At 40.4% G+C, this 22,922-nt stretch overlaps 1 protein-coding gene across 2 annotated transcripts in view; it reads left to right on the top strand.

Moving 5' to 3' along the window:
- si:dkey-49n23.1 (semaphorin-3D) overlaps window positions 1-22,922 on the top strand; it is a 45,052-nt gene that overhangs the window by 8,720 nt on the left and 13,410 nt on the right. For both annotated transcript variants that reach the window (XM_044024423.1, XM_044024422.1), the window contains exons 2-4: window positions 10,726-10,981; window positions 21,749-21,906; window positions 22,852-22,914. In XM_044024423.1, the coding sequence (XP_043880358.1) occupies window positions 10,810-10,981; window positions 21,749-21,906; window positions 22,852-22,914 (393 nt within the window). In that variant the 5' untranslated portion in view covers window positions 10,726-10,809. The remainder of the gene's footprint in view (window positions 1-10,725; window positions 10,982-21,748; window positions 21,907-22,851; window positions 22,915-22,922) is intronic.

Raw genomic sequence — 22,922 nt, 5'->3', positions numbered from 1 at the left:
CACTCCTTTCTGCATGGAGTTTGCATGTTCTCCCCGTGTGCGTGGGTTCTCTCGCATATATACACACACATATGTGTATATATGTGTGTGTATATACATATATACTTTATGTATATATATATAAAATATAAGTGTTGTTATTTTCTCCCCTCTGTTGTTGAACACCTGCCGCACCCTGAACATTCCAGAACCCTCGCAGCTCGTAGAAGTCGACGTGAAGACGAATAAAACACGTCTTCACTGAGCGTCTCTCGTCTCTCGTGTAAATCTACGTGTTTCTTTTTTTTTCACTGCTCCCGACAGACTGAGTGGAATGTCAGGTTGTTACGAGCGTCGACTCGACATATGGACCCGTGTGTTTTTGCAGTTTGTCAGCGCTCACTTACTGTCGTCGATCGCTCACTGCAGAGTTACAGCGCTGCCTTCATAAGGTCCTGATGCTTCATATAGAGGTCAGCACTCAAAAGACCCAGGTTCACAAATTCTGACTTTAATCGCTGACAAAAAGCAGAATTCTGACTTTAATCTCAGGGAAAAGAAAAGCCAGACTTTTAAACTCTAAGAAAAAAAAAGCAGAATTCCAACTTTATTCTCTGAGAATAAAAGACAGAATTCTGACTTTAATCTCGAGAAAAAAGGACAGAATTCTTACTTAAATCTCTGAGGTTTTTTCCCCAGGGATTAAAGTAAAAACATGCCAGAGTTCTGACATTTTTTCTCCGAATTTTGACTCTAATCTGAAAGCTTCTCTTTTTATTTTCAAACTTTACGTTTCTTGTGCTCACCAGAAACATTGCTTTTTTTTTTTTTTCGATGTCCCTTTAGGGGCTGCGTAAATTTTCCATAATCCTCTCCCATAAAAAACTAGCAAAACAAATGAGCGCTTTAATATCACATCAAACCACAAAGTCTCTCTCATAATTCTACTGTTAATCATCGTCAGACACGATGAGAAACACCAGCTGCAATAACTCCTCACAAATATGTTCACCACCATATGATGAGTTCATCTTTTCTAACCTCAGGAATTCTGTTATTTGTTTCAGTGTTTGCTGTGACAGAAACTGTGCAGACACTCTGGATTATCAGTTCACCGTGTTCCTGACGTGATAATCTGAATATCGTGTTCTTTCTGATTAAACATTGTTTTACAGTTTGTTCTTGTTGAACTCAGCTCATATCTGTGCAGTTAAAGCTGTAATATGCAGCTTGTGCTGTTTTTCTGTTGTTGTTGATGTTATTATTAATTTTCTTATCAATCAATCAGACTTCATTTAAATAGCATAAAAATGGTAAATTAGAATGTAAAAACTGAAACAGGGCGTAAAAACTGAAACTTAGAGTGTAAAAACTGAAACCTAGTGTAAAAACTGAAACAGAGCGTAAAAACTGAAACTTAAAAAACTGAAACGAAAAACTGAAAAGAGTGTAAAAAGAAACTGTAAAACTGAAACTTAGAGTGAAAACTGAAACAGAGTGTAAAAGCTGAAAGAAAACATAAAACTGCAGTGTAAAACTGTAAATGTAAAACTGAAAAGTGCAAATTGAAACTTTGAAACGTAAAAGCTGAAACAGAGTGAAAGAGAGCGTAAAAGCTGAAACTTAAGTGTAAAAAACAGACAAAAAAAAAACTTGAAAATGAAACAGGCGTAAAAAAAACTTTGAAAAACTGAAACAGAGTGTAAAAACTGAAAAAGAAAAGGTGTAAAATTGAAACTTAGAGTGGCTGAAAAAACTTAGAAAAAGAAAGCTAAAACTAAAACTTAGAGTAAAACTGAAACAGAGTGTAAAAACTGAAACTTAGAGTATAAAATCGAAACAGAGTAAAAAACCAAACTCAGAGCGTAAAACTCAAACAGTGTAAAACTGAAACAGCTGAAAAAACAGAGCCTGCAACTTAGTGTAAAAAAACTGAAACTTAGAGTGTAAAAGTAAAACCAGAGTGCGTAAAAACTGAAACAGAGTGTAAAACAGAGTAAAACTGAAACTTAGTATAAAAAACAGTGTAAAACCGAAACCAGAGTGTAAAACGTAACAAGCTTAAAACTAAACAGAGTGTAAAAACTGAAACTTTGTAAAAACTGAAACTTAGAGTGAAAAAACTTAAACAGAGCGTAAAAACTGAAACAGAGTGTAAAAATTGAAACTTAGTGTGTGAAAACTGAAACTTAGAGTGTAAAAATTTAAACTTAGTGTGTAAAAACTGAAACTTAGAGTGTAAAAACTGAAACAAAGCGTAAAAGCTGAAACTTAGAGTGTAAAAACTGAAAAAGAGCGTAAAAACTGAAACTTAGAGTGTAAAGACATAAATTTAGAGCAAAAAAAATTTAGTGGAAAAATGATCTTGTAGTCCAGAACACTGTAAATTGACTGATCACAGATCATCATTTTAGTTTGAGCATTCAGTTGCGTTTCCACGGAAACATGTCACGGATTAAGGACTGACAAGACGATTGTCCTGCATATTGATAGCTCTGCTACTAAGATGCTAAGCGGGTTCATACGTTGTGAATTTAAGCTCTTAAATTGAATCACAGTGGTCTTTTTAAAGCTCTTAAACATGAAATGATGGACATGAAAGCTCAAACTCCTGTTTCCACATTTAGAAGTAAAGGTGAAAATGACTTGTGGCCTGTTTGTGAGACAAGTAACCAGCTGCAGGTGTTTGTGTCAGAATCTTTGGGGCCCGTTTTTCCCATTCTTCTCTTTTCCTGGTGCCGCCATCTGGAAATGGATGACGTCGGCTCTTTTCCTCTTCCCAGAACTCTCCAGAGAGAGCGGGGGGAATATTTCCTCGAGGCCTCGCGCAGATAACAGAGCGTGAGCAGCCGTGATCAGACACAGACGGACAGAGATGGTTTCCTCTTCCCAGAATGCCCTGCACGCTGCAGCTCAGTTCCCACAGCAGCGTTTGTTTGTCTTGACTCTCGCTCGTGGTCGTCCCGCTGTAAAAACACTCGTCCTGGAAGAGTCTTTGGTTTGGAGAACCAAATGAGTCTGATGTCCTAATTCATCGTGTTTTTCTACGATTCCTTCTCATGTCGCCCGGTCGACTGTGGAATGACGTCATGTTGATTTTGACCCTCGACCTCTTGACTCTGTTTCATCTGTTCTTCTTCTCTGGTGTCAAACAGCGTTAAAGCTCATTTATACTCTATTGTCGTCCATTTTATGTCCATCTGTCCCAACAGTTTCTGTCTTTACCTCTGTTTCTGTCTTTACCTTTCAGTTTCTGTCTTTACGCTCTCAGTTTCTGTCTCTCAGTTTCTGTCTTTACTTCTGCTCTCCTCTTCACCCCTCTCAGCCTCAATCATCTGTCAGCTCAGTTTTGTCTTTTCTGTTTCTTCTTTCTCTCAGTTTCTGTCTTTACCCTCAGTTTCTGCAGTTTCTGTCTTCTCTCTGTCTTTTACCTCTCAGTTTCTGTCTTGCTCTCAACAGTTTCTGTCTTCTCTCAGTTGTCAGTTTCTTCCTGTTTCTGTCTTCAGTTACCCTCAGTTTCAGTTCTCTGTCTTTCCCTCAGTCTTCACCTCAGTTTCTTTTACCTCTCAGTTTCTGCTTTCTCAGTTTCTCTCTCGCTCTCACCTCTGTTTCAGTCTTTACCTCTTGTTTCTGTCTTTACCTCTCAGTTTCAGTCTTTACTCTCAGTTTCAGCCTTTACCTCTCAGTTTCAGTGTCTTTCTCAGTTTCTGTCTTTCTCCTCAGTTTCTGTCTTTACCTCTCAGTTTCTGTCTTTTCCTCACATCTTTCAGTTTCTGTCTTTCTCAGTTTTACCTCTCAGTTTCTGTCTTTACCTCTTCTGTCTTTACCTCTCTCAGTTTCTGTCTTCTGTCTTCCTCTCAGTTTCTGTCGCCTCAGTTTCTGTCTTTACGCTCTCAGTTTCAGTCTTTACCTCTGTTTCTCTTTCACGGCTCCTCTCAGCTCTGTCTCTCAGTTTCTGTTTACACTCAGTCTTTTACCTCTCAGTTTCTTCTCAGTCTTTACCTCTCAGTTTCTGTCTTTACCTCTCAGCCCCTCTTTCTGTCTTTACCTCTCAGTTTCTGTCTCTCTTTACAGTTTCTGTCTTCGCTCTCTTCAGTTGTCTTTACGCTCTCAGTTCCTTTCTTTCAGTTTCTGTCTTTACCTCTCAGTTTCAGTCTTTACCTCTGTTTCTGTCTTTACAGGCTACTCAGTCTTTACCTCCTCAGTGGTTTTCACGGTTTCAGTCTTTACCTTCTCAGTCTTTACCTCTGTTTTCTTTCTTTCTCACCTCTCAGTTTCAGTCTTCTGCTCAGTTTCTGTCTTTACCTCTCCAGTTTCTGTCTTATCAGCTCTCAGTTCTCTCAGATTCTTCTTTACCTCTCAGTTTCTGCGATCCTCAGTTTCTGTCTTTACATGCCTCAGCTCAACGCTAGATCAGTTTCAGTCTTTAGTTTCAGTCTTTACCTCTCAGTTTCTGTCTTTACACTCTCAGTTTCTGTCTTTACACTGAGTTTGTGTTTATGCTAGCAGTTTCTGTTGCGACTACAAAAGGAACGGCACATTAAACCCTCAAACTGCTGAACGACCAGGTTTTTTGAGCAGCAGAGTTCACTTCTGGAACTTTTCATTCACACTACTTTGTGTTTTCAGTCAAAGTCGTCTCACTTTACTTGCGCCATCATGAGCGCGGGATTTCTGCCTGCCGACATTTTCTTCACATTCAAAACCTTGCGTACGTCAGCTTTAACCATACAAGATTTTAGACGTGTCAGTTTCTCTTGTGACGTCTTCAGAACGCATAAAAACGTTGGACTATTTCACCATCGTTCAAGTTGTTGTGCCACGTTCAAGAATCTTGTTTTTCCCTCCTGTGGAGAATCTGTGACATCGACTCTTTCTCAACGCCGAGCAGAGTCAGCGAGGAGGAGGAAGCTGAAACGCAACGATCTCGGCATGTTGTTTGTCCAGCTCATTTTTCATGTTTGATGCAATAGTTGATCCCCTGTGGCCACATGTGAATCAACTCCTCAATAAAAGCAGTGCCCTCTCCCTCGTTGACTAAACCCCTTTGAAATAAACAGAGATTTAGGAGTTTTGTTAAAGTCTCAGCTGCTGCTGACAGTTCACAATGACTTTTAACAGTTATTGTGACTCCAGTCATTTTCAAGTGTTTAGACTGAGTTTATTTCAGTGCATGATCGACAGAGTATTTCTATATCTGTCCAAAATCTCAGACAAATGATCTTTTTCCATTGTGCTTGTGGAATTCTGTGACAATAAATCAAATCACCTGCTTTTATTATTGACTTAAACAAAAGGACGTTTCTACAGCTGCTCTGTGCTGTACTGTGAACACATGACATTTCTGATGTAACATCACTGGTAAAACATTGGCAGAGACAGGTTCCATAAATAATACAGCATCGATTTCAACATTCAACAGCTGTGATTCTTTTTTTCTGATAAAACATAAAAGTGAAGGTGGAAAAAAGAATCCAGCTAAATCGTAAACAGCTGCATGATTAAAGAAAAAATCAAAGATCGTACAAAGAGAGCAACTCTCGTGGAGGATAAAGCGGTAGAAGATGAAATTTTATCAGAAATGGGCCCCAAATTTGTGTTGATGTTCATTTTACCATTTGGAACTATAGAAATAAAAGTGAATAAATACAACTAAATCCATATAACTTGACTGATTTAAAAAAGAAAATACATCTTATGTACATTTATATATTCATTATTTCTTTATATATTCATTTTTTGTGAATCTGGGTCAAAAATGTTTTTTATATTTGTACATAAAGCAGAATATAAGCAAAAAAAATCCAACAAAACAGAAGAATCTAGTAAGGCACTAGAGATATAGTTGCTGTTGAACTGATGCTTTTATTTTGAAAAATGCAGGGTTGTCTTTAAGTGTGGACATACAGACAGCGAGACCTTTAATTTGAAAGACAAAATGTGTGGCTGCGTTTTAGTCATTTACTGCAGGAGTGGTTTTTTTTACTGACCTGAATGTCATGTTTTTAAAACCACATATTTTTAGATCATTACAAATATTTGTGTGTGTGTGTGTGTGTGTGTTTGTAATTACAGTTATGGATTCTCCCAAAGAAATAGTGCGATACATGAAAAGAGAGAAAGGCCTACAGTGGATTTAAGATGTAAGAAAGCAGAGGGAGACATTAACTCAATTTAATGTTGACGTAATAAGACGACACGGGGGATCAGTGGGGAGGGGGAGTGGAGTTATTAAATCACGGAGGGGATTAGAGCGCTGGCAGAGAGGGAGGCTGTAAAGCTGTCGCCTCCTCGCGGCCGATGACGGACACCGAAACATCATCGTATCAGAGAAATAAAAAAGAAAGAAAATCAGCAGCAGGAGGATTAAAGAAGGGAGGAAGTGCCAGGACGTGAAGCGATAAATAAGAATATGTGGGGTTAATGGAATCGGGTCGTTGTGAGCGTGGATAAATCAAGCGGGCAGTTAAAATGAGATTTTTCAGTTTTCACCCTCATTTTCACCTCGTCCTCCTCCAAACACAATAAAACAGTTTAATCCCTCGACCGGGAGTGAAGGAAGCCCTTTAGCAGTTATTCTCCACGGATCCTCGAGGTCAATGAAGGCATCTGAGGCATTCAGGGGCGCCTGGTTTTTTTTTTATGTAAGGAAGGTCAAAAGTGAGTTCAGTCTCATCAAAGCAGCAGGTTCTCACTTCACTGACGACGATAACAAACAAATCAGAGTTCATCTCCATGAATCCACTCGTCTCTGATCGCCAAAGTCAGTTTTGTCTGGCTTTTAATGTGAAAAACTTTTTTTTCTTTTTTTTTTATACCTTGTAGTTCAGTGTGTCTTAAAAGAAATTAAGTTGTGTTAAGTTGTGAAGAAAGAGAAACTGAGAAACTTTCTTATTCTGAAAACTGTGGACTACTGTGAACAGAAACTCCCAAACCACAGTAGTGTTTTACTGTAGATAAAGAGAACCTGAGGCTTTTATTTTGAAAACTACGTGGTCTTGATTTAGTGTGGACACACAGGCGCTGACACTTTTATTTTGAAAAGGGTTAGGGTTGTAGTTGAGTGTGGAATTGCACCTTTTATTTTGAAAACTGCATTGTTGTGTTTAGGTGTGGACAAACTGTGACTATTACTTTGAAAACCGGCGGGTAGTGTTTTAGTGTAGATGAAGACAAACTGAGGAGATTATTTTGAAAACTACATGGTCCTTCTTTTAGTGTGGAAGTGAGGATTTTATTTTGAAAATTGCAAGGTTGTGCAAACAGACACTGAGCCTTTTATCTTGAGTTTTATTTTGAAGACCGTGAGGTTGTATTTCAGTGTGGATGGACGCCACAGACGGACTCATAGCTGTGTTTCCTGTCAGGTGACCTCTAGTGGTGGCTGTCGTTATGACAGGACCAGAAGAGGAAGTTGGGTGACGCCGTGTAAACAAACCACATTTCTTTTATTTGACTTTTCTATTCTTAATGTTTTATTTAAACAAATCATTTCCCCTGAACGGCGTCAGAAGCTGCGGACAAAGAGCTGACGTGTCGGCATGCTCAGTTTCTGGACGCTGAAGGTCAAAAGGTCAGTGTGACGCTTGATGTCTCACTCTGCAGCTTTAAATAAAACAACTGGAAATCAAGTTTTCATCTGATTTCTGACTGAAAATAAACCAAAAAAAACATGTAGTTTGAAATGAGTGAAAGCTTTTGAGGCTGAACTCTCATTTCTTTATTGTTAAGCTCCACCCCCCCCTACCCACGGAGCAACAGGAAGAGAAAACAAAGAGCTGTTGGAGCTGATAATTGTGGGAACAGTTTTCCTCAACAATATTGTTCACCTCTGACCTTCTGTCTGGAAAAAAATGTTAATAAAGCTGTGTGGACATACGGACACTGAGACCTTTATTTTGAAAAAAATGAGGTATTGTGGTTTAGTGTGGAATTTAGACTTTTATTTTGAAAACTGTGAGGTCCAATTTTAGTGTGGATGGACACCACAGACAGACTTAGATGTTGTGTAGATGTCCTGTAGATATCCTTTAATTGTCCTGTAGATGTCCTTTAGTGGTTCCTGTAGATGTCCTTTAGTTGTCCTGTAGTTGCCCTGTGGATGTCCTTTAATTGTCCTGTAGATGTCCTTTAGTTGTCCTGTAGATGTCCTTTAGTTGTCTCTTAGATGTCCTTTAGTTGTCCTGTAGATGTCCCTTAATTTCCCTATAGATGTCCTGTAGATGTACTTTAGTGGTCTTGTAGATGTCCTTTAGTTGTCCTTTAGTGGTCCTATAGATGTACTTTAGTGGTCTTGTAGATGTCCTTTAGTGGTCCCTTAGATGTCCTTTAGTTGTCCTGTAGATGTCCTTTAGACAGACTCATAGTTCCTCTAGTAGGAAATTCCCAGTTTTCCCAGACTACAAATGGAACACCCATTTAATTGATCACTGTCATTAATCCATTTGTCTGTTTGTTTTTACTTTAGTGTGTCCTAAAAAGACAACAGTGGATGACTCAGCATAATCACAGACTTTAATATCCTGCTGCTTAAAGCCCATAATTGGTTGCCTGGGGGATAAAAAGCTTTTCAAGTTAAAAGCGTAACCTGGTGAATGACAGACTGATTTGTTATTTCCTGAAAGTGTGGAAACAAAAGTCAAAACAAAACAAAACAAATAAGTTTTTTAATGAAGACACGATTACAGGGTGTCATAGAAAATGAGGACGATGAAGATGAGGAGGTTTGGACAAACATCGGTAAATCTGTCTCGTCAAAAGACAGAAGAGACGCTGTTGTCTTCCTTTCATGGTAAAACAACAAACCGCGGCCACTCCCGAGCAAATATGTGCTGAGTCATCATCTGAAAACAAAACAGACGTTTGACAGTGTCTCGTGTCTCTCGCCGCCACAGTCGACTCGAGGAAACCACATCAGACTTGTCGACATGGAGACAGACGAGGGACAAACTGTCTCTTCCTGTATACTCATCGGATGTATGTGTGTGTGTGTGGTTCAGGTTTATAGCACATGTGTGTTATTTGTGTCTTTTGGACATTGTCCCACTTTGTGTTTAAATCTGAATCTAAACCGACAGACACAGGAAACACACACACACATTCTTGTACAGCCTCTAAGTGAGGACATTCATCATAGCACTTTTTTTTTTTAGATTTTCTTAAGTTGTCTTTTAAGTATCTTTCAGGTGTCCTACAAATGTTCTTTCACTGTCTTTTAGTTGTCCTGTAGATATCCTTAAGATGGCTTGTAGATGTTTGACCTTTGCAGATGTCCTATACATGTTCTGTAGATGTCTTGTTGATGTCCTTCAGGTTTCCTATAGATGACCTGTACTTGTCCTTCAGGTGTCTTGTAGATATTCTGTAGATGTCCTTCAGGTGTCTTGTAGATGATCTGTAGTTGTCCTATAGATGTTCTGCAGATGTCCTTCAGGTGTCTTGTAGATGTACTGTAGTTGTCCTATAGATGTTCTGTAGTTGTCCTATAGATGTTCTGTAGATGTCCTTCAGGTGTCTTGTAGAAGTCCTGTAGATGTCCTTCATGTGTCTTGTAGATGTTCTGTAGTTGTCCTTCAGGTGTCTTGTAGATGTTCTGTAGTTGTTCTGCAGATGTCCTTCAGGTGTCTTGTAGATGTTCTGTAGTTGTCCTATAGATGTTCTGTAGATGTCCTTCAGGTGTCTTGTAGAAGTCCTGTAGATGTCCTTCATGTGTGTTGTAGATGTTCTGTTGATGTCCTTCTGGTGTCTTGTAGATGTTATGTTGTCCTATAGATGTTCTGCAGATGTCCTTCAGGTGTCTTGTAGAAGTCCTGTAGATGTCCTTCATGTGTCTTGTAGATGTTCTGTAGTTGTCCTTCAGGTGTCTTGTAGATGTTCTGTAGATGTCCTTCAGGTGTCTTGTTGATGTCCTGTAGATGTCCTTCAGGTGTCTTGTAGATGTCCTGTAGATGTCCTTCAGGTGTCTTGTAGATGTTCTGTAGTTGTCCTTCAGGTGTGTTAGATGTTCTGTTGATGTCCTTCTGGTGTCTTGTAGATGTTATGTAGTTGTCCTATAGATGTTCTGCAGATGTCCTTCAGGTGTCTTGTAGAAGTCCTGTAGATGTCCTTCATGTGTCTTGTAGATGTTCTGTAGTTGTCCTTCATGTGTCTTGTAGATGTTCTGTAGTTGTCCTTCAGGTGTCTTGTAGATGTTCTGTAGATGTCCTTCAGGTGTCTTGTTGATGTCCTGTAGATGTCCTTCAGGTGTCTTGTAGATGTTCTGTAGTTGTTCTTCAGGTGTTTTGTAGATGTTCTGTAGTTGTCCTATAGATATTTATAGATTTATGCAGAGTTCTGCACATGTCTTGCAGATGTCCTTCAGATCATCTAGATCTATTCACACAGGATCAGAATTAGCTGGGGTAATTTTTCTGGACCTTTGTACCCCAGATAAATGTTCCCGTGATCTCCTGGTAATCATTACTGACACGCCACATTCAGACGGGACCAAAATCACTGATAAGCTCTGGTTGATAACTAATTTAACCAACCTCTAACTCTAGTCCCGTCATCCGACTCATCCGAAAAGACATGCATTCTCTAACCTTAACCATAACCAGTTAACCCTTAACCCTCACATTAATCCTATGTCAGGGTTCTTTAGGTTGCTTTGACTTTCCGAGTTGGAAATCTGTTCCATTTGAAACATCTGTCTAGGAACTCGGAAATTCTTGCATCTCTAATTTTCCTGTTTTTTCCTCCAATCAGCTGTGGCCCAGTGTGATGTGACCGGTCTGTCCGTCTGTCCGACCGCTCCCTCTTTCTCTCCACATCAGCGGCGACCGATCAGCGATGACACACCCTCAGACGGCAGGAGGAGTCATGACCGGAGGGGCGGGGTCTCTCCAAATCCTGATGTTGTGGCTCCTCCCACTGCTGTGGCTGACACCTGTGAACTCCAATCTCACTCCAGACGCCAAATCCCCAAGCCAGACGTGGCCACGCCTGCAGCTGTCACATGACGGTAGGAACGGTCTCGTCTCTGTCGTCCTCCGTCTCACAAAGATTTTCTTGTTGTTCTTCACTTGGCTGTTTGAGGTAGAGACGTTCACGGGGTGCGATGTGTGGTGTAACTGTTGGAAAACGTCCTTTTAGGAACAGATGTTTTTGTTTACGTGAGAGCAGCGGGAAGAAATAAAGAAAAGTGTTGACGACTGAACCTATAAACTTTTAAAACAAGCCCAATTATCTTAATGGAAGGAAATCATTTAAACCATCTGCAGCTCATGAGGACAATTTATGTCCAAGTTTATTAGATCACTGCTGTCTCACACTAACATGTCTCTTACGTGTCCTGTAACTTCAGATCACTGGAGCAGACTTACTGAGTGGATGAATGAATGAATGGACGGACACCATAAAGGGAAGAGTTTTACTCTTAAATGGATACTGTTGTGGGCCGGATCAATTAAAACATAATCAATCAAATCAAATAAACTTTATTGTTTCCTGTGCAAGAACAGAACAAAACACAGCAAAAAAAGAACATGAATATGAAATATGAACATTAACAACAGCCTTTAAACTATGGAAGCGGATTAGGACCACATGTGGAAACCAACAATTTATCATCATATATCTCAGATTAAGGTCAGAATTCTGAGATTAAGTTGGAATTTTGTGATTTAACCGAATTAATTCAAAAATTTGGTCATATAAATCTGCATTTATATTTTAGTTAAAGGACTGCTTCGTTTTTGGTTGCCATTTAATGACATTATCTGTTATGTTGGAGTCGCTACTGTTTTACAATGTGTGTGTGTGTGTGTGTGTGTTAATGAAGTCAGACTGTAGTTCATGATGTCGTGCTGCGCTTGTTGCTGCAGCGTTAACAGTAGTGAGGCTAATAAAGTTTTATTTGGTGGAGACTCAGACAGGAGTTACAGAGCAACAAACACACACACATACGCACACACACACTGACTTCCATTCATTTGGACAGACTAAACAAACTTCACTAACCCTGACCTTAACCTAACCACAATTTCAAATCTTAGTCCTAGAAATGAGGTTATGTCTCTCTGTAGGACCAGGTTCTCCATGAGGACTACTGGTCAGTGTTTATGACAGAAAAAATGTCCTAAAGAGGCAACAAATGCAAGATCACACGCACACACACACACACACATACATACACAGGAGAGCATGTGTGCGTCAGTGTTGACCCATGTGACCTGAGCAGGAATCAGACTCACAACCTTTAACCTGAACAACTGTGTGTGTGAAAAATCAAACTGGAAAAAACATCACATGATAAAAAACATAATTCAACATCGAACAGAAATACTTACACTCGCCGCTTTAGTGCCGAGATTGTCCACTCAGGACGCTTCACTTTGTGTCCACAAAACATCGCTGTCTTTGTCTTATTTATTTCTGATGGACTTGAAGTGGATCTAAAGGCCAAGCTGCCCTCACAGCGCCCTCTGCTGGACCATGCAATCATCACTTCAGATGATCTGATGAGCTACAAGGCTGTACATTTTAAACCCAGATTTTTTTCAGATCAATTTTGAATGAATATGTTACATTTTAACAGCAATAACGTGTGCTGGAGATCAAAGTGAACGGGTGAAAACCACAGCTCACTGCAGGTTCGTTCACTGCGTCACTCGCAGATTAACAGAATCAATCACTTCACTTAAATATCACCTGTCAAATCCTTTTTGACATATTGTGGCAAAGCTCCACCCACCTGGTGCTCAAGGCGAATGAAACCAACGCCAGGCGTCAGTCAACACAGGAGGGTGCCTGCTGTTTGGATGTGTGTGTGTGTGGGTGAGTTTGCGTGCACGTGTGTGTGTGTGTTTGACAAGAAGTTTTCTCCTGCTGCGAGTTTTCTGACGCTCATGTGGAAACAATCCAACGAAAACACACTGACCTCACACAGAGCTGCGGGATGGGAACACACACACACACACACGCACTCACACACACGCACACGCACACACCTTTATTTTGATAGCTGGTTCCTCAGACAGATATGAACTGGCATAATAATGTACATACAAACATCCAATTATGATTTTGACAGCTGAACACACACACACACACACATACTGGTTTTGCATTCTTTGTGTGGACACTTAGAGACATAATGCATTCCCTAATCCCTTACCTTAACCTAATTCTAACCCTTATTAAACCAGGTCCTCCAAAATCCAAATATTGACTTCTGTTCATTTGGACAGACTAAACCAAGCTTCATTACTAACCTTAACCATAACCAGTTAGAGAATTCACATCTTATAGAAATGAAGTTGCTGCCTCATTAGGACCAGGTTTTGGTCTCCATGAGGAGTACTGGTCCTGACAAGGTCAAGGTCCTAAAGAGGGATCGGATATGAGAACTCTCTCACACACACACACACACACACACGGAGGGAATCTGTCAAAACCAATTTATTTTCCACAGAACTGTGTGTGTGTGTGTGTGTGTGTGTGTGTGTGTGTTGCTTGTCACGCTGTGATGTCATGCGTCGAACCTTGACCTTTGACGCCCCTGCCGAGAAGGTAGTAAGTAGATTTAGAGAAGACGAGATGACAGAAAGCAGAAGGAAAATGAGAGGAGAGGACAAGACTAAAGAGAAGGTTGAATTTTTAAAGTACCATTAAAATATGGCGAGGAAAGGAAAGAAGGATGAACGGAAGGGGGGAAGCAAAAGGAAAAACAAGAAAGTAAAGGAGACGAGAAGACAGCACTGAGGGAAAATGGGTGGATGGATTTAAGAAGATCACTGGAAGGACGGAAGGATGATGGAGTGAGGAAGGAATAAGTCAATTAAAAAAAGGAAATCAAGGTGAAAAGGGAAAGTAAGGAGGAAAGGAGACAAGAGGACAGCTCCTGAAAGAAAGGATGTGATTTTAAGGTTCAATTGAAAGAGGTGAGGAAAGGAAAGAAGATCAGGCCACAAGGAAGGAAAGGATGGAAGGAAGGATGGGTGGGGGGAGGGAGGAAGAGGAGGAGGGAGGAAGGTTTCCTGAGGTTAATGAAGCTGTCACACACCTGAGATAAAACAGAGAGAGTGTGTGTGTGTGTGCGTGTGTGCGCGCGTGTGTGCGCGCCCTCGATCTTTAACTCGTTACCAGATAAGAGTCAGTGGTTACAGATAACAGCTGATTAAAGATGCTCTTACTTGATGAGTTACATGTACTGATAACACACACGCACACACACGCACACACACACACACACGCACACACACACACACACAGAGTTCTGCTTGATTTACCCTGACACCTCACTCTGGTATTTACCAAACACTCTGTGACACGACCTCAACCTCCGTTGTGGGGACCTACATCTGTTTACACAGTCACTGTGTGTGTGTGGTGTGTGTGTGTGTGTGTGTGTGTGCGTGTGCGTGTACACCTGGTATTGTGTAAATGTAAATTATTACATTTTAAGTTGAAGACATGCTTTATAGTTAAGCTGTGGTCAGGATTAGTTTAAGGTTAAAGTCAGGGTTAGGATTAGGATTAGGATTAGGTCAGTACTAGTTATGGTAAAGGTTAGAGTAAATCTCCGGACATTATGAATGTAAGTCAATGTAATGTCTTCTGAAGTCATGGAAACCAGTCTGTCATATCAAATGGTTACGCTTCACTTCTCTGCACCAGAGTCCATAGAGAAAATCAGCGGTTTTAGCTGGCGGTGACACAGGAGCTGCTGGTCCTCTGCTGCCTCGTGTGGTCACTTTGTGTCACTGAGGTAAATCTGAACGAAGGATTTCAAATGCCGAAAATTACAAAAGAACTTATTAGAACTTAGTGATGAGGCAGCAGTGGATCAACAGCTCCTGTGTGCTGTGATGTTAAAATCACTGATTTTCACTATGGACTTTGGTGCAGGGAGAGTGAGCGCTTTACAAACTTCAGTTTTCAGATGAAAAGAGGCTAAAATAAAACCTTGTGTCAGCTTTTTAACGTTCTCCAGCCGTCTTCTTCTTCCCAAAGAAGCAGCTCCCCCTTGTGGCTCATCAAAAACTGCATGTTGGTGAGTTAAAAATAAATGATGACATTTCCGATGGTAAATCACGTTGAATGTGAGAAACGAGACGTACAAGAATCAATCTGCAGCTGCTTTTTTTTTTTTTACATTCTTTCAAACACATCAAACAACCTGACACATGTTGGAATGCGGCCATTTCACAGAACTCACTGCCAAGTCAAAGACTGAATTTTAAAATCACTGAATCGCATTATCCGGGTATGTTAGTCCGACTAAGGCTAGCTCGATTTTAGTCAGACTAACGTGTTAACATGACAATAAGAAAATTGACTTATTTGCTTAGTCTGACTAAACTCGGACTTTTAACATGAATATAAACTGATTGACCTTGTCTGGTCCAGTAGTCCTCATGGAGCCCAAAACCTGGTCCTAACGAGGCAGAACCTAATTTCTAAAGTGACCTAAGAATAAAAAGAAAAAAATATGCATCAAATCTGACGCTACTTTCACTTCTGACCTCTGTTACGTCTCTGTGATTCAGTTCAGATTAAAGGGCCATTTCCACAGCAGAGGAGATCAGTGTCAGTTCCATGTGTTCAGTGCAGATGTAGCTCCGGGACACTTTGACTTGGCAGTGAGTTGTGTGAAATGGCCGCATTCCAACATGTGTCAGGTTGTTTGATGTGTTTGAAAGAATGTAAAAAAAAAAAAAAGCAGCTGCAGATTGATTCTTGTACGTCTCGTTTCTCACATTCAACGTGATTTATCATCGGAAATGTCATCATTTATTTTTAACTCACCAACATGCAGTTTTTAATGAGCCACAAGGGGGAGCTGCTTCTTTGGGAAGAAGAAGACGGCTGGAGAATGTTAAAAAGCTGACACAAGGTTTTATTTTAGCCGTTTTTCATCTGAAAACTGAAGTTTGTAAAGCGCTCACTCTCCCTGCACCAAAGTCCATAGAGAAAATCAGGGATTTTAACGCTGTATCGCTCTATAAGCTAGTGCACGTTGACCTTTACTTCACAGAATAACAAAGAGTGGACGATGCTGTGATTGCGTACGTTTCCTGCTGTTCATGTCGATCGTTGACACACATTAAATGGACGCGTCTCTTGTGGTTGTCGTGTTTTTGAAGAAAGACGTCGTCTCCTACTTCAGGGTCAAAGACCAGGGGAGGACATTTTTGTGCGTGAGCAGAAAGTCCGATTCCAGTCCGACTAAGCGTAGACATGCAGGAGTAATTGGACTATGAATCACATTCTCCAGTTATGTTAGTCCGACTAAGACTAGCTTGATTGTAGTCGGACAAACATTATAGGTTAGGGTAAGGGACGAGGGGAATGCGTTGCGTCTATGAATGTCCTCAACAGTAGTCCTACTAGAGACCAAAACCTGGTCCTAGTGGGGCAGAACTTCATTTCATGAGGAACTGGTTAAAGTGTAGCACCAGGATTTGGATTGTGGCTATGGTTAAGGTTCGGGATAAGACTTTGTTCAGTCTGTCTGAATGAATAGACGTCCCTGCAGAGACCTAACCAGAGTGTGTGTGTGTGTGTGTGTGTGTGCGTGTGCACGGGTGTGCGTGAGGACCAAAGAGAGTGGAAACCATAGAGAGTGAGGACATTTTGTCTGGTCCTCACAACATTTAAGGGACATTTAAGGTTAGGGTAAGGGAATGCATTGTGTGTGTGTGTGTGGTCCTTCTGTTTCAGATTGTACAGAAATCTTGAATGAACTGTAAAGCGGAAGTTTTAGATTGTGAAAGAATCTTTTCTTTTCTCGTCTGTGGTTTCATCTTTAATGAGAGTCCTCGTCGCGAGGGCAGAGATGAGAAGAAGAAGACGAAGAGAGAAAAGGAGGGAGGGAGGGAGGGAGAGTGGTGAGAGAGTGAGGTAATAATGAGGGGAAAGAAAGGACGAGGTGGCTGTGGAGAGAAATGTAGAGGTTTTTTTTTCAATGAACCACAAAGAACAGAGGGATGGAAATGTGTGGGAAGAAGACGACGGCGGGAGAACGTTAAATCGCTTACACAAGGTTTTATTTTTCACGAGCACAGTCTTTGTTCACCAGGAAACTGGAGTTTGTAAACCGCTCACTCTCCTCACACCAAAAGCACTGATAGTTTGTAGTCACTTTTCTGACTCTGTGTTAAGAAAACACAAAAAAACTTTAAATCTGTTTCCATCATACGTGAACAAACATAAACGCAGATTAGCGTCTGTGCGTATGTCGTTTATGTCTCCGTGTCTTGTTATTCAGAGAAACAGTAGCTGCGTCTGTCCACGTGCTTCTCGGGTTTGTCGTGGAAATGCGCCGTGTAAATAAAGTTTGGCTGATTGAAGTGCAGCGTGGCACTGCTCAGGTTTCGGGCCCCGCAGTCCGAACACTTCCTGGGTGGAGGACGATGTTTGTTTTGTGTCACGGAGCCACAGGCGACGTCAGGGGACGGACGCCATTTTGGTTCTGTGTCATTTCCTCCAAGACTTTAATGTCCAAGCATTTAAAATCTGTTAGATTTAAAATCTGTGTTAGATTTAAAAATCTGTTAGATTTAAAAACTGTTTGATTTAAAAACTGTGTTAGATTTAAAAATCTGTTAGATTTAAAATCTGTTAGATTTAAAAACTGTGTTAGATTTAAAAACTGTTAGATTTAAAAACTGTGTTTGATTTAAAAACTGTGTTAGATTTAAAAACTGTTAGATTTAAAAACTGTGTTTGATTTAAAAACTGTGTTAGATTTAAAAACTGTGTTTGATTTAAAAACTGTGTTAAATAATAAATCTTTCTGTCAGAGATCAGCATCGAAACAGATGTTTTCTGTGTGGTGTGAGAAACAGCTCACACACACACACACACACACGCATGCATGGCAGAATTTGACCGACAGGCAGACACAGTGTGTGTGCGCGTGTGTGTGTGTGTGTGTGTGTGTGTGTGTGTGTGCACGTGTGTGTTGTATTTGATGGGCAGTGATTATCACAAATATATGACACAGAGCAGAAGACTGAGGAATCTGTCAGCTCTTATCTCACAGATGTGTGTTTTATCTGCTCAGCGACAGCACACACACACACACACACACACACACACACACACACATCCCCTGTGTGTGTGTGTGTGTGTGTGTGTGTGTGTGTGGAGCCAAAACTCTTGTTTATTTGACTTTTTAATGAAGCATGAAAGCTCAGACTAACACAGCAGCGTGTTCTACTGCAGGCAACTGCACTCGTGTGTGTGTATGTGTGCACGCGCATGTGTGTGTGTGCATGTGTGTGTCGATCTGATCAGTCATGTGCTCAATAATCCAGACACAACAGTAAACAGGTTGGATTTGGTCAGATTATAAATTCACTGGCTTCATTTTCTCATCCAAAGTTAACGTCTAACAATTTTTGATGTTAATGGGAGTTTTAGATGGAGTACACACACACATACACACACACACACACACACACACACACACTCTCTCCCTCTCTTGTGTGTGTGTGTGTGTGTGTGTGTGTGTGTTACAGGTGTTGAATCCATTGCTGTTTGAAATATTTAACAAATGTTTGCAATTATCTCAGCACAGTGTCACACACACACACACACACGAGCAGGATTAAATGAGAAACAGACTGAAAACTTTTGTGAAGATGAAGATCTCTGATCTTAAAGTGAAGATTTACTGTTTTAAGGAGGAAAACTGTGTTTTACAGCTGTTTCATCCTCGTTCTGACTTCAACCACAATTTATGAGCCAAAGTCATTTAAAGGGCCAGAGACAGAACCACATAATCTGTTTAATCCCTCTGAGTTGTGACTTTTAACTTTTACTTCCAGAAAACTGAAGTTTCCCTCACTCTCCCACACCAAACCCCATAGAGAAAATCAGTGATTTAGCTGCAGGGACACGGGAGCTGCTGGTCTGCTGCTGCCTCGTGTGGTCACTTTGTGTCACTGAGGTTAATCTGAACGATGGACTACAAATGACAAAATGACAAAATTAGACATTTGAATTTAGTGATGGAGGCAGCAGTGGATCAACAACTCCTGTGTGTGTGATGTGAAAATCACTGATTTTCTCTATGGGGTTTGGTGTGGGAGAGTGAGTGCTTTACAAAGTGGCACAAAACTGTATTTTTAAGCCCAAAAACACTCTCTAATGTGGATAAAACATAATTATCAGATGTTGTTGTTGTTGTTGTACGTGCCTTTTGTTGAGTGGTTACGCTGTTGTGACGTCAGCTGGTTTCCGTTGTCAGTTGCAGCATCTCGACGCGGTCCAGATTAAAATGAGGATGATTGACAGCTCATCTCACATCTCCCCCGCCTCTTCCCTGTGTAACAGTAACGCTTTATATAAGTTCAAACTGACTGGGTGGCCTCAGTGACCTCCTGACCTTTGTGATTCTGACCTCAGACACACACACGCAAAGAACTGAAGCAGAACTAAAAAGCTACACCTGAACTGAGACCTGCAGAGGTCACGACCTCCTGCCTTCAGCCAATCAGCACTCATCCAGATCAAGAGCCCGACCAATCAGATGCAATCAACATCAGCCATGGCCTTGATTGGAGGGACAGGAGTCATAAAACTGGATTAAATCCAGACCCAGTAGAAGCTTTGACTGATCAGGTGTTAAAGGGGTAGCTCAGACACATCAGCGCTGTGTGCACGCCCCCTGCTGGCTCGCTGCATATGACAGGTGTTGTTAGATTTCAGTCACTAACATCTATTTAAGTCCATGATATGTTACCAGTGTGAAAATCAGTCATTTCAGCTCACGGGGACACAGGAACTGCTGGTCCACTGCTGCCTCGTGTGGTCACTTTGTGTCACTGAGGTAAATCTGAACAAAGGATTTCAAACACCAAAGTCACAGAATAGTGATGGAAGCAGCAGAGGATCAACAACTCCCTGTGAGCTAAAATCACTGATTTTCTTTATTTCAGTCTTGGTTTTTGCAAGTTTTACTGAAGTTTTGGCTAATTTTACTGACGTTTTGGCTAATTTTACTGAAGTTTTGGCAAATTTTACTAAAGTTTGGCTATCCTAAAACAAGTTTGGGCTAATTTTACTGAAGTTTGGCTATCCTAAAACAAGTTTTGGCTAATTTTACTGAAGTTTGGCTATCCTAAAACAAGTTTTGGTTCATTTTACTGAAGTTTGGCTATCCTAAAATAAATTTTGTTTAATTTTATTTGTTTGGGCTAACTTAAGCTAAGTTTTAGCTCATTTTGCCAAAGAATTGACTAACTTTAGCTCAGTTTTGGCAAATTTAACCAAGTTTTTGGCTAATTTTACCGAAGTTTTGGCTAACTTTAACTGAGTTTTGGTTAGTTTTTCCTGTTTTGGCTAATTGTAGCTAGGTTTTGGCTCATTTTACTGAGGTTTTGGCTAACTTTAGCTAAGTTTTGGCTAACTTTTAGGGCCTGGAAAGTAACTAAGTCACCTCTCACCGCCTTAAAACAACGTGGATCTTTTAAAATCTGCACTTTTAGACAGTTTCTGCCGGGCAGTGCCATATAGTGCCCCCTACGCGACGCTACTGATTCAAATCTGCGTCCTGTGAAATGTTTATAGCTGAATTTGATTGGTCTGTTTATGCCACTTCAACGTTGGTCATAAAGGTGGAACTTTGAGAGCTCAGTATTTCCTTACACAGATCAGTGTTTTGCTGACAGCAGCTCTGAGAGTGATTAAAGACAGTTGTGCGTTTGTCGTCGTCCCTGTTGTTCAGCTCTGCCTTTTTTTCACGGCTGGTTAACACAAAAGAACCTCTGCTGTCGTCTGTCTGCGTCGCTGTCAGACGAGCAGTGACTGATTTCTTTTTAAACGCTGCTGAAGTGAAACAAAATGTGCCGCGCTGCATTCAAAGACTCGATGAAGCGGCAGTGTGGGTCTCTCTCTCTCAGTGTGGAGGCGTTTCATGGTTAATTTCCCTCATTCATCAGGTGATTAACCGCAGCAGAGTGAGGTCAACGTAGCTGATGCACAATTACACGCAGAGAATTTCAAGGTTAATTTGTTTATTTGGTTTGATTTGCAGCTGCACTTTAAAAAAAATGTAAAAGTATCTCAGGTGTAGGAGTGATTTTAGAGAATTTTTTTGCATCATGGAGACCCCACAGAAGGAGTCATGTGACATATTATTGGAGGCCAGCCTACAGATTCAGTTACTCTATAAACGCCTCGCTGAACTAATTCATCTAAAACTATTAAATAAAAAATTCCCACTTGGCAGTGAACATTGAACGTATCCTGGCAACTGCAGTATTTGGAATCATAAACTCAGGCACCTATTAAAAACTGAAGTTTGTGTCACTTCATAAGTCACCACCCCACACACACACACACACACACCAAACTCTCATTATAAAAATCAGTCATTTTAACATCATAACACACAGGAGTTATTGATCCCCTGCTGCCCCCATCAGTGAGTTCAAATGTATACATTTGTAATTTCGATTAGTGTTTAAAATTAGTGTTATTTACCTCAGACGTACCTCAGTGACACAAACTGACCACACGAGGCAGCAGTAGACCAGCAGCTCCTGTGTCACTGTAAGCTAAAATCACTGATTTTCTCTATGGACTTTGGTGTGGAAGAGTGAGTGATTTACAAACAGTGAGATAAAGAGGAAAACACATTCTTTATATATTGTAAACTTGTATTAGTTAAATGCGTTAACTATAAAATACTTGCAAAACCTTAACTATCCATTTAGTTATCTTGTTTTTATAAAATCTGGATGCTTCTTCTTCTTCTTCTTCTTCTTTTGCCTCTCAGACCTCAGGAACAGCTCTGCCATCTTCTGGATGGGGGACGTCAGTGGTGGTGGATACCAGACTCTGCTGCTGGACGAGGATCAGGGCTGGCTGCTGGTCGGTGGTAAAGACCACATCTACCTGCTGAGGCCTGAGAGCCTGGATCTGCCTGCACGAGCGGTGAGTCACTGAAACACACAGCTGTGGTCGACCTGTGGGCCAAAAATGACAAACTCACTGCACTCATTTAACATCCATTGTTTTACATGATCTTATTTACATGTCGTTGCTTAATTCCTTGCTTACATTTCTCTTTCTATGAAAGTACATTATTTTACCTGTTGGCTAAGTTTAGCAAAGTTTTGGCTAACTTAAACTAAGTTTTGGCTAACTTTAGCTAAGTTTTGGTTCATATGTACATGTCATTGCTTAACTTCCTTCCTTAAGTTTCTCTTTCTGTGAAGATTTAAATTTAAATTTAATTTCTAAATGTTGCTGTAAAGTACATACTTTTACCTAAGTTTTGGCTAATTGTACCTAATAATTGACTAACTTTAGCTAAGTTTTTGCTAACTTAAACCAAGTTTAGGCTAATTTACCTGGTTTGGCTAACTTTAGCTAAGTTTTGGCTAATTCAACTGTTTTTGCTAACTTTAGCCAACTAAGGTTTTTGTTCTTATTTACATTGCTCAACTTCCTTCCTTAAGTTTCTCTTTCTATGAAGATTTTGCTTTAAAGTACATTATTTTACCTGTTTTGGCTAACCTAAACCAGGTTTGGGCTAATTTAAACTAAGTTTTGGCTTATTTTACAGACATTTTGGCTAACTTTAGCTACGTTTTGGCTAAGTGAAACTAAGTTTTGGCTAACTTTACCTAAGAATTGACTAACTTTAGCTACGTGTTGGCTAAGTGAAACTAAGTTTTGGCTAACTTTACCTATGTTTTGGATCTTATTTACACGTGGTTGCTCAGCTTCCTTCCTTAAGTTTCTCTTTCGATGAAGATTTTCTACATGTTGCTTTAAAGTAATTTTTTTGCTGTGTGCCACTTTCTCAATCAATCAATCAATCAATCAATCAATCAATCGATCAGTAACTTGAGTGGACGTGTTTCACTCCTTCAGGTTCACTGGCCCGCAGTCAGAGAACATGTGGAGCACTGCAGGCTGGCGGGGAAAAGTGTCGAGGTAAGCGT

The sequence above is a fragment of the Solea senegalensis genome, linkage group LG4, assembly GCF_019176455.1.
Source record: "Solea senegalensis isolate Sse05_10M linkage group LG4, IFAPA_SoseM_1, whole genome shotgun sequence".
Lineage (NCBI taxonomy): Eukaryota > Metazoa > Chordata > Actinopteri > Pleuronectiformes > Soleidae > Solea > Solea senegalensis.
This window is presented reverse-complemented; position numbering and strand designations above follow the sequence as displayed.